The 14,567-nt window shown below is 37.6% G+C and overlaps 1 protein-coding gene across 3 annotated transcripts; it reads left to right on the top strand.

The window, feature by feature from the left end:
- The first annotated feature begins 9,371 nt into the window (after positions 1-9,371).
- Positions 9,372-13,874, top strand: LOC122038085 (KH domain-containing protein SPIN1-like). 3 transcript variants are annotated; one of them, XM_042597662.1, is made up of 8 exons: positions 9,372-9,555; positions 9,841-10,164; positions 10,240-10,349; positions 11,303-11,451; positions 12,085-12,201; positions 12,284-12,400; positions 13,237-13,380; positions 13,534-13,874. In XM_042597662.1, exons 2-8 carry the CDS (start codon positions 10,082-10,084, stop codon positions 13,663-13,665), a joined length of 852 nt encoding a protein of 283 aa, XP_042453596.1. In that variant the 5' UTR covers positions 9,372-9,555; positions 9,841-10,081; the 3' UTR covers positions 13,666-13,874. The 3 variants fall into 3 exon arrangements, with proteins under 3 accessions (XP_042453596.1, XP_042453595.1, XP_042453598.1); XM_042597661.1 differs by lacking the exon at positions 9,372-9,555 and having other exon boundaries at positions 9,870-10,164; positions 13,522-13,874; XM_042597664.1 differs by lacking the exon at positions 9,372-9,555 and having other exon boundaries at positions 9,871-10,164; positions 10,261-10,349; positions 13,522-13,874.
- The last annotated feature ends 693 nt before the right edge of the window (positions 13,875-14,567 follow it).

The following is a 14,567-nucleotide window of genomic DNA, read 5'->3' as shown; positions in this document are numbered from 1 at the left end:
TTGCATCATCTTCTTCTTCTTCTCCTTTTGAGAATGTGGGTGCTTCCACCTCTTCAACTCTTGAGGATGTGGATACTTCCACCTCTTCCTCTCCTGAAGATGTAGAAGATCTCTCATCTTCTTCTTTCTCCTCCTCTTCCTTCTTCTCCTCGAATGTTGATCTTATGTCAACATCGGATTGATCCTTCTCTTCTTGGACCAATGAGCCATTCTCCTTGGGCTCCTCTACTCCTTGGAATTGTGATGGGTCTTCATGATAGGCAATGATCTTTTTCCAAAGATCACATGCACTTGTGCATTCACCTATACTCACAATGATATTAGAAGGTAATAAATTTAACAAGATTTTTGTTACCTCCTTATCCGCCTCCGCTTGCTCCTGTTGTTCCTCGGTCCAATGTCGAGGTTGGAGGCGCTTCCCCTTTTTGTCCTTTGGAGGCTCAAATGGATCTTCCAAAGCAACCCATTGATTCCAATCTATTTGGAACCAAGTTTCCAACCTCGTCCTCCAATAATTCAAGTCTTCTTTGTCGTATGGAGGTGGAATTCAGATATCCCATCCGAGTGGTCCTTCTGACTCCATCTTCTTCCTCTAGCTTCTTACTCTCTTGCCTGTTAGTCCGTAGAAGAGTGACCTCGCTCTGATACCAATTGTTGGGACCGATGTGCCCGCTAGAGGGGGGGGTGAATAGCGTTTCGTCGCGCTTGCGTCGGTTTGCTTTGTCTTGTTGTTGTGCAGCGGAAAACTCGAAGACAAACACTCACAATGCTAACACCTAGGGTTTACTTGGTATCCACCTCAAGAAGAGGTGACTAATCCAATGATCCACATACCGACTCACTCCTCCACTATGAAATACTCCTTCTCGATCGCAGTCGGAGGCGGAGAAGCCTCGTACAAACACATACAACACTACAACACTCACACAAGGAGAAAATACAAGAATGTTGGTTAGTCCTAGGAAAACGTACCGTTTCCACTGTACAAAAAGTTTTTGTACAAGTGTCGAATCTTTCCTTAAATAACCTATTGTATTCTTTAGAAGTTAAATTAGGAATCGCAGACGGAACTTAACATCATTGATTCCAAATTTAACTTATCTATTCTTAATGGTTTAGATTTGAATCGCAAGCGGAACTTAACACTATTGATTCAAATCCACCTATGTTATTAATTCCATTAAATATTAATTTCTAAAATTGGCTTCCAGGACTACATGGCGAGGCACATGACCTTCTTGGATATGAGAGCAACCACCACCGCCTAGACAAAGCCTTTTAAGGAAAGCTAATATTTAATTTCCTTAAATAACTCTAGGTTAACCAAAAAGAACAATCGAATCACAAATTCGAAAAACAAAAAAAAAGAAACACATCTTTGAAATAAATCCTAAAATCTAGGATCTAATGCCTCTTGTGTTTGGAATTCATACAAAAGAAATACAACTAGTATGATTCGGAAATTAATTACTAATTATACCTTCCTTTGTATGCAACGACCTCTTGATCTTCTACCGTATTCCTCTTCTTATCCCAGACGTTGTGTGGGCAACGATCTACCGGGATGAGAATCCACCTAAGTCACCTTCTTCTCCAAGCATGATTCGGCCACCACAAATATTCCATGAATAGATGTGGTTCGGTCACCACCACCAAGCTCCAAGGGATACTTCCTTTCTCTCCTTCTTCTCTATGCTAAAATCCGGCCATCTTCAAGCTCCATGAGATTACAAGGTCCGGCCAATGAAGAAGAAAGAAAAGGAAGAAGGAAAAATAATAGGGCCGGCCACCACCAAGGAAGAAAAGAGAGGAAGAAAAATAATAGAGTCGATGTATCATGAAGGCACCTCTACCTCCTCTTTTATATTCCTTGGTCTTGACAAATAAGGAAATTTAATTAAAAACTTCCTTAATTCTTTTGCCATGAAAAAGAAAAATTTATTTAATTAAAAATAATTTTCCTTTTCATTATTACATGGTCGGCCACTTATTTCCCAAAAATAAGGAGAGTTTTAATTAAAACAAAAATTAAAACTTCCTAATTTGTTTCCGGAAATTTATAAAAAATTTCTCCAATAATTTTTCCCTTCATGGTGGGTTATAAAAAGGAAATTTTATAAATTAAAATCTTTCTTTTAAACATCTGGATAATTTCCAAAAAGGAAAGTTATCTCTAAAAATTAAAATCTCTTTTCAATCTACAAATAAGGAAAGATATCAAATATTTTCTTAATCTTTTGTAGAAACTAATAAAAGAAAATATTTAATTTTTAAAACTCTCTTTTAAATTATGATCATGGTTAAAAAGGAAAGTTTTCTCAAAATTAAAATCTCCTTTCAATCTACAAATAAGAAAAGATTTCAAATCTTTTCTTAATCTTTTGTAGAAAGCTATAAAAGGAAAGATTTAAATTTTAAACTCTCTTTTAAAACCATGATATCCACATAAGAAATAGTTTTAATAAAAATTCCTTTTAATTTTCTAGTGGCCGGCCACCTAAGCTTGGGACCCAAGCTTTGGTCGGCCACCAACTTGGCTCATCCACTTGGTCTTGGCCGACCCTAGCTTGGGTTCCAAGCTAGCTTGGCCGGCCCCATTAGGATGGGTAAGAAGGTGGGTATGTGGTAGTTGTAAATCTCTATATACAAGAGGCTACGATAGGGACCGAGAGGAGGAATTGGTTTTGGTCTCCCGATGAAATTAAGCTTCTCGTGTTCGCCCCGAACACACAACTTAACTTCATCAATAATAATTCATACCACTAAAGAATTATTATTGAATGACCGCACCAGTCCCAAATTATATTTTTGGGCTCCTTCTTATTATGAGTGTGTTAGTCTCCCTGTGTTTAAGATGTCGAATGCCCACTAATTAAGTGAGTTACTGACAACTCATTTAATTAATATCTTAGTCCAAGAGTAGTACCACTCAACCTTATCGTCATGTCGGACTAAGTCCACCTGCAGGGTTTAACATGACAATCTTTATGAGCTCCTCTTGGGGACATTATCAACCTAGATTACTAGGACACAGTTTCCTTCTATAATCAACAAGTCACACTATAAGTAACATCATTTCCGAACTTATCGGATATTTTGATTTATCGAGCTAAATCTCACCCTTTGATAAGTCAAAGAAATAAATATTAAATATATGTGCTTGTTATTATATTAGGATTAAGAGCACACACTTTCATAATAACTAAGGTCTAGTTCTTTTATTAAATCAGTATAAAAATAACTTACCTTAAATGATCCTGCTCAATACACTTAGAGTGTACTAGTGTAATCTATTAGTCAAGATAAACTAATACCTAATTACACTACGACTATTCCAATGGTTTGTTCCTTTCCATCTTAGTCGTGAGCTACTGTTTATAATTTATAAAGAACCGATAACACGATCTTCTGTGTGTGACACCACACACTATGTTATCTACAATATAAATTAATTGAACATCTACATTTGGTATATATAAATGTAGACACTTGACCAATGTGATTCTTATAAATGTTTATACAAAAGTTAGGCTTTTAGTATACACTCCAACAAAGAATACAACTGAAACACACCCTTATTCTTGCTTACTTGTTGCTTGTTATTGTTGCCTCTTGAGTCTTGGAGATGCACTCCAAGAACCCTCAAGAACTGGCAAGAATCTCGGAGGAGATCGCTGATGAAGATCGTAGAAAATCGCAGGAGAAGAACGTAAAGTTCTGGCGAAGAAAATGCTCTGCCCAGGCTTTAAACAGTGCTCCCAATCGATCGAATTCATCCCCAATCGATTGCCACGTCAGCACCACTCTATCGCAGTCGTCCATCACCTGCAACCTGCGCAACGGTCACTTCCCAATCGATCGACCGATCGATTGGGACTTCCTGAATCGATCGCCCGATCGATTCAGAACCTTTCTATGCTCTCGTATCCGCGTGAGAGCTTTTGCTGGCCGATCGATCGACCGATCGATTGGCAGCTCCCAATCGATCGCCCGATCGATTGGGAAAGCCTCTATGCTTGTAATTCCACATCCCAATCGATCGACCGATCGATTGGGCCTTCCCACAATCGCAACACACTCCAATTGATCAGTGGATCGATTGGACCCTGGTTCAATCGATCGCCCGATCGATTGACCAGCATGGACTTGACTCAAACTCAAGTCCAAAGTCTCCAACCCAGCTCTTGGTCAACCGTGACCTGTTGGGTCTCCATGCCTAGCATTTGGCCACACCCGACCAACCTCGAATTAGCCTTCTAGCCTCCTCCATCAGCCTTGCGTCCCTCGGATATCTCCCATCCTTCACGCCTTGCCTTCAGGAGCTTCCTTCGGCTTCATCCTAGTTGTTGGGTCTTCCTTGCCAAGTCATACTAGGACTTACATTGCCAAGACCACATGCTTGGACTTACACCTTTTGCCAAGATCACACTTGGACTTTCCTATTGCCTGACTCCTCACCAGGACTTTACCTTGCCTAGCTCCTCACTAGCACTTTCCTGTTGCCTGACTCCTTACCAGGACTTTCCCCTGCCTAGCTCCTCACTAGGACTTTCCAATTGCCTAACATCCAATTAGGACTTTCCCAGTCAAGTCTCCTATCAATCTTGACCTACTTGACTTGTATTCTCATCAATCTGATCAATCCTTTGACCATCTCCATAATCGGGCGATTGCTCCAGCAATCTCCTTATATTATCAAATATCAAAACTCAAATCCTGACTCAATTCAAGCTTAATCAAACTGGTCAACTTTGACTTAGAGAAATTGCCCCAACAGTTTGTCCCCACTCTTCAACAGGGACAATTTCCCATACTGGAAGAAGTGGATGGAGCTGTATCTGAAAATGGACTTCGACCAATGGTTCAGCGTCACCAAAGGGTACAAGACACCAATGGACAACGTCGGAATTCCAATGGACCCAGAAAATTAGAATTCAGAAATGAAGAAAAAAGCACAAATTTACTTTAAGGCCCTCAACACACTCCAATGCGGGCTAACAAAAGAAGAGCTGAACTGCGTCGGATCTCACCAAAATGCCAAAGAGCTATGGGACAAACTCATAGAACTATATGAGGGGACCAATGACGCAAAGGTAATGAAAAGAGACTTATATCTAAATAAATTATTTAATATAAAAATACAGGAAGGTGAGACTGTTAGTCAGTTGCATGTGAGGATAAAGGATATCCTCAATGGACTTCACACCATCGACCACCAGATGGAGAACCGAGATCTAATTAGGTATGCTCTAAACGCATTTCTTCGGAAGGCACTGTGGGCATCCATCGTAGATGCCTATAAGATTTCGAGAAATTTGTCAAAATTAAAATTAGATGAACTCTTTTGTGAATTAGAGTTGCACGAATAGACTAACGGATTGGATTCGAAGAACACTCAACATCTTAGATAAGCTTCTTCTCTCTTCTTCTCTTTAGATTTGGTTTTGAGCTTATGATTTTATTATCTTAGGATTCTTTCCTCCCTATTATAGAGTAGATCTTATTGTTCTAGGATTAAGAGAGTAATTATACTGTGAGATTGATGTACACTCTTGGATTTGTTAATTTTCTTTCCATATGATATTGCTTATGTCTTGTATTTATTTGATCTAATGTGTGTGTGATGTGATTGTACTTAATTCTTATGTTTGGTTTAATGATTGTGTGGTTTTGTTCACCCTGTAGAGGGGATTCTCTATATCATACTATATCATATAATGGGGATAACCCTTTAACCGGATATCTAGAGCATCGTCTTGAAAGGGGAGTAATTCTCTATAAAGAAGTGTTGAATTAGGTTTATTGGGTTATTTCTATATTCATGTTATCAAGTGTTTTGTGTATTCTTATGGATGTATCACTAGGGGACCCTAGTGACAAGGGAATCCCTTGAACCGGATTTCATAGAAATCACGTCCATTAGGTAGCATTGGATGTTCATAGAGATGACACTCCGACATGACCACCGCAGGAAAGTGTTGATAATAAATCAAACTTCCTACATATGTATAGGGATAGAGGATGAATAATTGGTGAACCTTAGTTCATTGATTAACATCACAATGAAACCGAACTCTTATAACGTTTTCCTCAATAAAAGTTTCAATCAATCCTCAACTCTCTCAATTGCTCTCTCTCTTTCTTCCTCTTTCTCCTAATCTTGTTTCTCTTCACTTTAGTCCATAAATTCTCAACCATCGATTGTTTAGCTAATTCATAGTGATTGATTTCTAGTGTTTATATCCAATCCTTATGGGTTCAATATCTTTTATTACTTAACGACAACTGTACACTTGTGGATTATACACATCACTTGAGCTTGTGAAACTCGAGGTACAAAATGGTCCCTATATATCACCATGGATGAGAGAAAAATGATGTATAGGCTTATATTGTTGGAGGAGAGTAAGTGTTTCAAGTATGTTTTGTAATTTAACAAACTTCACACCGAAACAAACTCAATTTTTTATTAATAAAAAGTGAGGGAAATAAGTACCTTAAATATAAAAAATTGGGATGACCAAGTCAAAAGCGACACATCATAATATCACTTTCTTTATTGGACCGACTACTATCACCAAGACTCAATTGACATTTGTGGCTAGCTAAATAACTTGAAAATAAATAGGCATTAAGGAAGGCCTTCATGAAACTTAGCACTGTCAATCGTCTTCCCGGTGCTCAAGTCCTAAAACATACAAGAGTTAGAAAAGAATTTAGTCTCACAGTTGCGATCTTTATTTACTCTACTAACATACACAAGATTACAATCAAGGTTAGGAACAAATACCACAGAATGTAGAGTTAGTGTGTTTAAGAGATGAATAATTTCTGCCCCAACTACTTGAGCTCATGCCTCATTTGCTATACACACCGATTGGGGTTTGCCACATAGTGAAAAAGTGGGAAAAATAATCTATCATCTATCATGTGCTCTAAAGCATCAAAATCTACAATCCAAGCAAAGTAGGTAGATGTGTGCATTGTTGATGGAGGTGAGATATTTGCCTTTTGAATGAGTTGTTGGAGAATATCAAGTTGTTCCTTAGAGAAAGGAATCGAGTTGTCACACTGTGTCATGGGTGTGACTGCAACATTTCCCTTTACTTCTCGGTCCTGAGAGGGTTTCCAATCTGCTGATTTCCCATGAAGCTTCCAACACGTGTCTTTAGTGTGTCCTTCCATTCAACAATAGTCACACCATGGGAATCCCTTCTTCTTCAGTCGATTGTCATTCATGTTGTGAGTGGAATTCCAAGTAGCTAAAGCACTTGCTTCAGTTAACTGGCTAAATTTTGATGTTTGACTATCCCAATATTACCTACATACGTCTTTCTTCCCTTCAAACTTCTAAAAATGCCTCCCGAAGACTTGGCATTGGTTTTGTGTCAAGGATTCTGCCCCTTACTATATCCATAGACTGATCAAGTCCCATCAGAAATCTAAATACTCTCTTGGCCTTCACAAATCGTTTGAAATACGTTTGATCTTTAGAACGCTTCCAATTATGGGTTTCAAAGACATAAGAGATCCACCTATTACCAATAGCGATTAAGAGTTGTCAAATAGGTAGTTATTGAATGATTACCTTGTTTTAAGTCTTAGAAGGTGCTTTCAACATGAAAGAATTTAGCAATGTTGTCTTGGTTGAGCTATCTCCCATATATCTTGGGTAGTCTTGAACAATATAAAATTTTCACCGATTTCTGCATTTATAAAGTTGATTTACCATGACATAACAAAGTTGTTTTCGACCCTCTAGATTACCTATTTTTGGTTCTAGAATACCCATGGGATAATTATCTTTTCCTCGTCCATTGATGAACATCATTACCGATTGTGACCACTGAAGATAATTGTGGTCATTCAGTTTGTGAATGATAATTAAGCCAGAGATAGTTTCTGGCTACATAATGGCGTGATTTGGAGCAAAGTTGATTGTGGAAGAGTTCATCGGCATCATGGGGTGATTTGGAGCAGAGTTGATTATGAAAGAGTTCGTCGGCATCTGCCTGAACTCTAGAGTCTCAGTAGGTAGGCAGAGGTGGAAGAGACGTTATGGCCGAAACTTGTTACCCTCGAAGATCAGAATCCCCGATGGCTAATAAAGACCGAAACCTTAGAGGCAGTTGGGCAGCAAAAGGAAACCTTGTGGTTTTTTTTTCCCTAGAAAACTTCATCCTTATTTCAAATTACATACTCCTATCTAAGGAATTGAAATCACATAATATTTCTTAATAAATTATAACTATTATCAAATCAAATCTTCCTAATTATACTATATCAAATTAAATATGAAAAAAAAATCAAATTTGTAATAAATCTATAACAAATCTATAATAATATACCTAGATTGGTTCTCCAATACCTTTACTTGTACATAGAAATGAATAACAGGAAAAAAAATAAAAATAAAAATCATAAATTTTACTTGTTTATTTTGAATAAAATATTCAATTGTTTTCAATTTCATTATCTCATTTATGTACCCAAATCAGCAAGTATAACTAAGGAAAATAAAGCTTAAGCATCTGCTAATTGCACTTAAATACTTGATATATTACTCGGTATAAATGATCAAAATTTGATTGTAAATGAGGATTAAATCAAAATTGTTGAAGAAAAAACAGGTTCTTGTTTCACCGTTTCAAACACTATGAGCCTTTTAGCTTAACTTTTTTTCCCTAGATATTTTTGCATTTGTCATTACAAAAATGACTTGCACTCGCACGAGCCATCAAAATATGTTTTTTTCCTCTCTCTTCTTTGGCGGTTTTTGAACCACGAGCCATCGCTCATCAGAATCTATAGACTTCCACGGCGAAGAGAACCTTAATGCTACTTTTTGGTGGTCGGATGCTGTTTAGGCTTTGTTGGCATCCCTCCTTGGACGTATTGGGCAGGACAAAATCATTAGCTAGGTAGCTAGCAGAGAAAGAAAATGACTAGAGATTTCTTACAAATCTGAAAAATCTCATTCTAGTACTGTTTGTGATTTTTGGAGAGTAGATGGGAGTTGGTATGCCATACGTGAATTGGCTGTGAGGGGGAAGATTTTAGATGATAGCACATGATGCAGTGGCTTAACAAGAGCGAGGAGGCAGCTTTGTGGGCAAACCCACACAGATCTGTCCCTGCTGCCTCATGCCCCAGCTCAACGTGCCTTGTTGTATCCTTATTAAATTACACCACCAGGGAATCCTATGCTTGCTCCTCTTCCTCCTCCTCATCTCCCACTGTCATTAATATCTCGATTGTACTTGTGTCTCGTGTTCGATTACTTTGCCTCCGACAGTAAGATAGGCAAAAGATTCTATATAAATAATGCTAATCTCATTGCGTGAATCCATATCAGCACTTCTTTAGTCCAGTTTGTGTCAAGCAAAAGCAAGATATGCATGCACGAGCTTGTTCCATGACTGGGGTTCCTTGGTCACAGTCTTCGTGGCCGGCCCTAAGACTCTGCTCGTTCATTTAACATGTGGCTTTAACCATAGCAAAAGAAGACGAGGTGCATGCTCAGCATTCAGCAAGAAGCCAAAATGTCCTCCATAGGTCTCAAGTTTCTTTACCATCATCTTGCCATGCAATAACTATCCACGTATATGGTTCAATCTCTTTGCCAAAAACACATTAGAAAGGGGATGATATTTGCATGCAGAGGGAATAATTCATTGGCAGTTTTGCAGTAGTCTCTTCTGTTCTCCCAAAAGATGGCAATTTGTTACTTTCGTCCTCCATTTTGTAGTGTTAGATGTGTTTGATTATTCATTGGTGTGTCTGAAGTACCAACAATTAAAACCACAATTATTTACTTTTTTTTTGTTCTGTCTCTCGCAGTAAAAAAGTTGTGGACGTGCCTAAAGCCAACCGCATTACTAAAATACTTCGAAGAATGGATCCACAGAAATGTTCATTAATCTTTTCCGGAAATTTTCCTCTTCCTTCTATTTATATCTTTTATGAGTTGCAAGGGTTGCCTGGATTGAGACTTACAGAGTTCTGAAGAAGCAGCTTTCCTCCTCCTGCATTAAAACCTCACCTTTCTTCCATCTCGCCTATTTTCCTCTCAACGACCATCATGTCGAGCTTATATGCTCAGAGGTCCTCCTCCCCTGCTGCACCAGTATCCTCACAGACAAGTAGCAAAGAAGACATAGACAGGTACAGGTTCCTACAGAAAGGGCCAGGGTTTGCTCCAATTTCTTGTCTTTGTAATCAAGCTTAATTTGTGATTAGAATCGGTGTTGCAAATAACAGTCAGTATCTGGCAAAGCTGCTATCGGAGCATCAAAAACTCGGGCCTTTCATGCAGGTTCTTCCTATATGTAGCCACTTGTTGAACAAAGGTCAGTGACTGACTACTTTCTAAGGATTGATTTGAGGTTTCAGATTAGAGAAAAAAACTTCGTTAAGCAGAACCGTGTTCAGGATGTGCTTTCAAGTGCTTCTTAATGTTTATTTGATGCGTTCATTCTACCAATCAGCTAACACGAGTTCTTTGTTTTGTTATGCGTATCAACTGTTTGATTCTATGGTTACATCTGAACTATCATTTTCTGATAATAATTCAATGGTTACATCTTCATTGCCGACGCCTTTTCAAAATGGAACATGGAGTTCCAACAATCTAATCTGTATATTTGAAATGAGTTCCACATTTAAATACTGGCTTTTGGGTGGGGAGCCAAATTGTCTCTCTATGTTTTGTAGACAGAGAGCATACATGGCCCCTAGTGTTTGAAAAATTGCTTCTGAGAGGAAAAATTGAAGTAGAAGTTGGAAAGGTAACTGCATATTTGCTAAAAGACTACCAATGTTTGCATTTCATGTCAGTCTCTATTTGGCATATGAGGATGTTCTCGAACTATCTTTCTTTTCTAGAACTGAAAACAAGAGATCTTAGTTGTTCTTTGTGATTGAAAGGATCTCCCAGGCAATCATTATTTTATTAACCATCAAATAGTAGATCTAAGATATATGAAACTTTTACTATTTAAGAACATCTTCATTTTTCTCTTCTAAGTTTCACTTTTGACCAGCACTTTATGAATTCTTTATTGAATATTTTTCATTATTTTGGTTTCAACTTCTTAAATATTTTTGAAGTCAAAACTCCTTTAAGATTGTGCAGTAACTGATACACTCTGCTGTACACTCCTATGGACAAGTAAATCAATGTTCAGTTGGATATGAATTTACATTATCACTAGTTAGTAAGATCTCTCGATATATGAAATAATACTTCTAGTTTCTTGTATGTTTTAACTGATTTAAAGTTTGACAAATTCCTTGCTATCAGAGATATTAAGAGTCTCAGGCATGGTTTCTAGCCAAGGATTTGGTGACTGTAACTGGAGGCAGCAAAGAAGTCCCAGTCCCATGGCTAATTCCGAATCGATTTGTAATTCTGGGACTTGTATCAGTATTCTGAATGCACACCAACAAGAGGTAGACAAGTTTATACCTTCAGTATATCCTTGTGCCATTTTGTTACTATTCAATTGTCTTCATCATTTGCTTGCTTTTGCCGAATTATTCATTTGTAATGAGCTTGCTGACGTATCGTCTCAATAAAATTTGACTGGTTGATCACTTATCTCGAAAGTTCAAGTTTTAGGAAAGAGGCCAATCTGTATGTTTAGAAACTTATCATATCCTCCTAATATGGTAAGTGTTTGTAGCTGGAGGGTCCATCAAGTTAAGATCTATTGAAGATTTTCATGCATGGAAGTAACATGGCATATGTTTGAAGTTGCAATTTTCAACACTTGCAATCTGTTGCCCTAAAGAGGCACTCCAAACTCCAAAGAACTATCTCTGAATTTCTTTATGCATCGTGTATTGTTAACTTGCTTCTATGTGAAAGATCTTCTAATGTTACTTTCAGATCAAGTATATTTATCTACTTAATCGGAATCATACTCGCCTTTCTCTTATTAGCTGAGTCCTTGCATTTTCATTTTTTCATATTCCCGAACTCTAATTGGAACACCTATACTGAATGATGCATCTCTTCAAGTGTACAATTACATTTTGCTGAATAGTGATCTTTGCTTTTACATTCAATTTATCCTTAAGAAGATGCTAGGCTTTTCACAAGGAGTTGCGATCGATTGGCAAGGAGCACTTACAAGTCCAAAGTCATGCATAATAAAGAAAGTATTGCGTTTAGAGATTCCAGTGGATACCTACCCTAATGTGAGTTTTGTTTCATCGCATTTTAATTTTTCCTCTGTAATTTCTCTATCATTGTGACACTCACATTCTAGATTGCATTTAGTTCAATTTTGTTGGACGCCTTCTTGGACCCAGGGGTAATTCGCTGAAAAGAATTGAAGCATCAACCGGATGTCGTGTTTACATTCGAGGAAAGGGTTCAATAAAAGATTCTGACAAGGTAAGGAGAATTGTCTCTTTCACTATATGGTTGCAAAAACAATGAAATTCCAAGTTTATCTCTACGAAAGGCTTATTCACACCATTTTATCCCAAAATTATATCTTGAACTATCTAATTAGAATGAATTCCTCCTGTTTCCAGAAGAAACAAATTACAATCTATGCTTGTGTATTCTTTAAGCAATATCTAAACAAGTGTAATGAACTTGCATTATGATAACCAAAAATAATAATATCTACTCATCAAACTGTAAAACAAACTTCTCTAGTTCCTTACCATGCCATTGAATGTATATTTGGTCCGGAATTTTAGTAGACATAACAAACTATCAAGTATCAAGCATGTATTTTCTTTGTAATAATGGTCATTAGGATAAATTCAATGATCTCATTTTTCTCTTCAATCTTCCTATTTTTCCCCTACTAAGAAGACATTAGATTCCTTCCTAAACCATTTCTGACCACCAACTTGATCACCAATCTTTTCCAATTTTGTTATTTCTAAAGCTATCATTGCCCATGCTGATAACTTCTGAAATGGCCTTTTAGGCATTTCGCATATGAAGCTATTGCAGTGGTTTTAAACATTTTTTTTTCTTTACGAATGTTTGCAAGCAACTAAAGTGGCATGGCAGCTCAACTGCATCTTTTCTATTGCAAGTCTGAGCACCGAATGTCCAGCAAAATAGTTGAGTTATAGAAATGTTTGAGTTTTACATGACTGAGAACATAAACGAGACCACATTTTTACCTAAAGAAAGCTATTTACCTGAAAATTTAGCTTTTGCGGCTGCCTTAGTGTTTATTTACCTTTCATCATCCTTGATGTTTGAAGGAGGAGAAAATGAGGGGAAGACCAGGTTATGAACACTTGAATGATCCGTTGCATATCTTGATTGAGGTAGAGTCGCCGGCAAATACGATCGATGCTAGATTGAGACATGCACACGAAGTTATAGAAGAGTTGCTGAAACCAGTGGTGAGTACGAAATCATTCGATCACTTTCAGTATTTTATTAAAAAAAATTCCAAGCTCAGCATGTCTAGCAGTTGAGTCCTTGGTTGCCTACCATAATTTTAGTATGCCATGTTATACTTGACATTGAAATTCTATCGTCAGGATGAATTGCAGGATCACTATAAGAAGCAACAACTTCAAGAATTAGCCATGTTGAATTCAGGTTCAAGGGATGGCAGCCCTCATCCAAGCGGCAGTGTGTCTCCATTTTACAATGCTATGAAGAGTGCACAGGCAGGATGGTAGAGAAATGAAACTCAATGTTCCTGGAGCAGTTTGATTAAACTCTTATCTGAGAGAAATTTCCTTGTAAAGAGATAGGCTTTTACAGAAGGCTTTGGAATACTTGGTGACTGTATTTTGATCTACTTGTTCTTCTGAAAAAAGAGAAAGGAAGATGTCAGTCCATGATGTAGCAACTTGTGCTGATATCAATTTGTTTCGGGCGTGCATAAGATACTGCTTTTGTGAGCCAAAATTGATTATTTTTATTCAGTTTTCCATGAATTATGCACCTAAACAATTGGGAGTAGCTTGGGTTGACTCTAAGCGAGGAGGCATAGATCATTTACTTGTCTTTGATGTGCATGTATAAAGGTTCTCTTTGGTGACATGATTTTCTCTTTGAGCATTCCATCTAACTTTTCCAACGCAACTCTCCAAACCTTGGTTCAAAATGTAGAATTAGAGTCAGGTTCCAGGTTGGTTCAGTGAGTTGAGTTCGACATCAAATTATCAAAATAAACCAATGACTCAGTTAGCTGGGATTTGAAAGTTGGCTCGACACAGAGATCAGATATTATCTATTATCCAAAATCTAGTCAGCCAAGAGGAGAGATTGTCAAGGTTCGTATATCAACATCATTGCAAACGAATGCATACAATTACCTTTTACCACTGTTCTGAGAAGTGGAAAGCTTGAAGCTTTCCTTACTCTGTTAAATGACAGTAAATAATTCCACTGACAAACAATATAACACATCTCCATAAGTAATTAACAACTGACCAAGAACAAAAACAACCTCCTCCAGTTGCTGGTCCTAGCCCATTGCATACTTCTGGGTCCAGCTCCAGGCAGTAGCCTCGTATTTGGCTCTGTCAGTCTTGTAAGCAGTGAGCAGATTACAGCAGTACCTTCAAAGAAACAA

The sequence above is a fragment of the Zingiber officinale genome, chromosome 1A (genome assembly GCF_018446385.1).
Source record: "Zingiber officinale cultivar Zhangliang chromosome 1A, Zo_v1.1, whole genome shotgun sequence".
Taxonomy (NCBI): domain Eukaryota; kingdom Viridiplantae; phylum Streptophyta; class Magnoliopsida; order Zingiberales; family Zingiberaceae; genus Zingiber; species Zingiber officinale.
The sequence above is the reverse complement of the archived record's forward strand: the minus strand, read 5'-3'. Positions and strand labels throughout refer to the sequence as shown.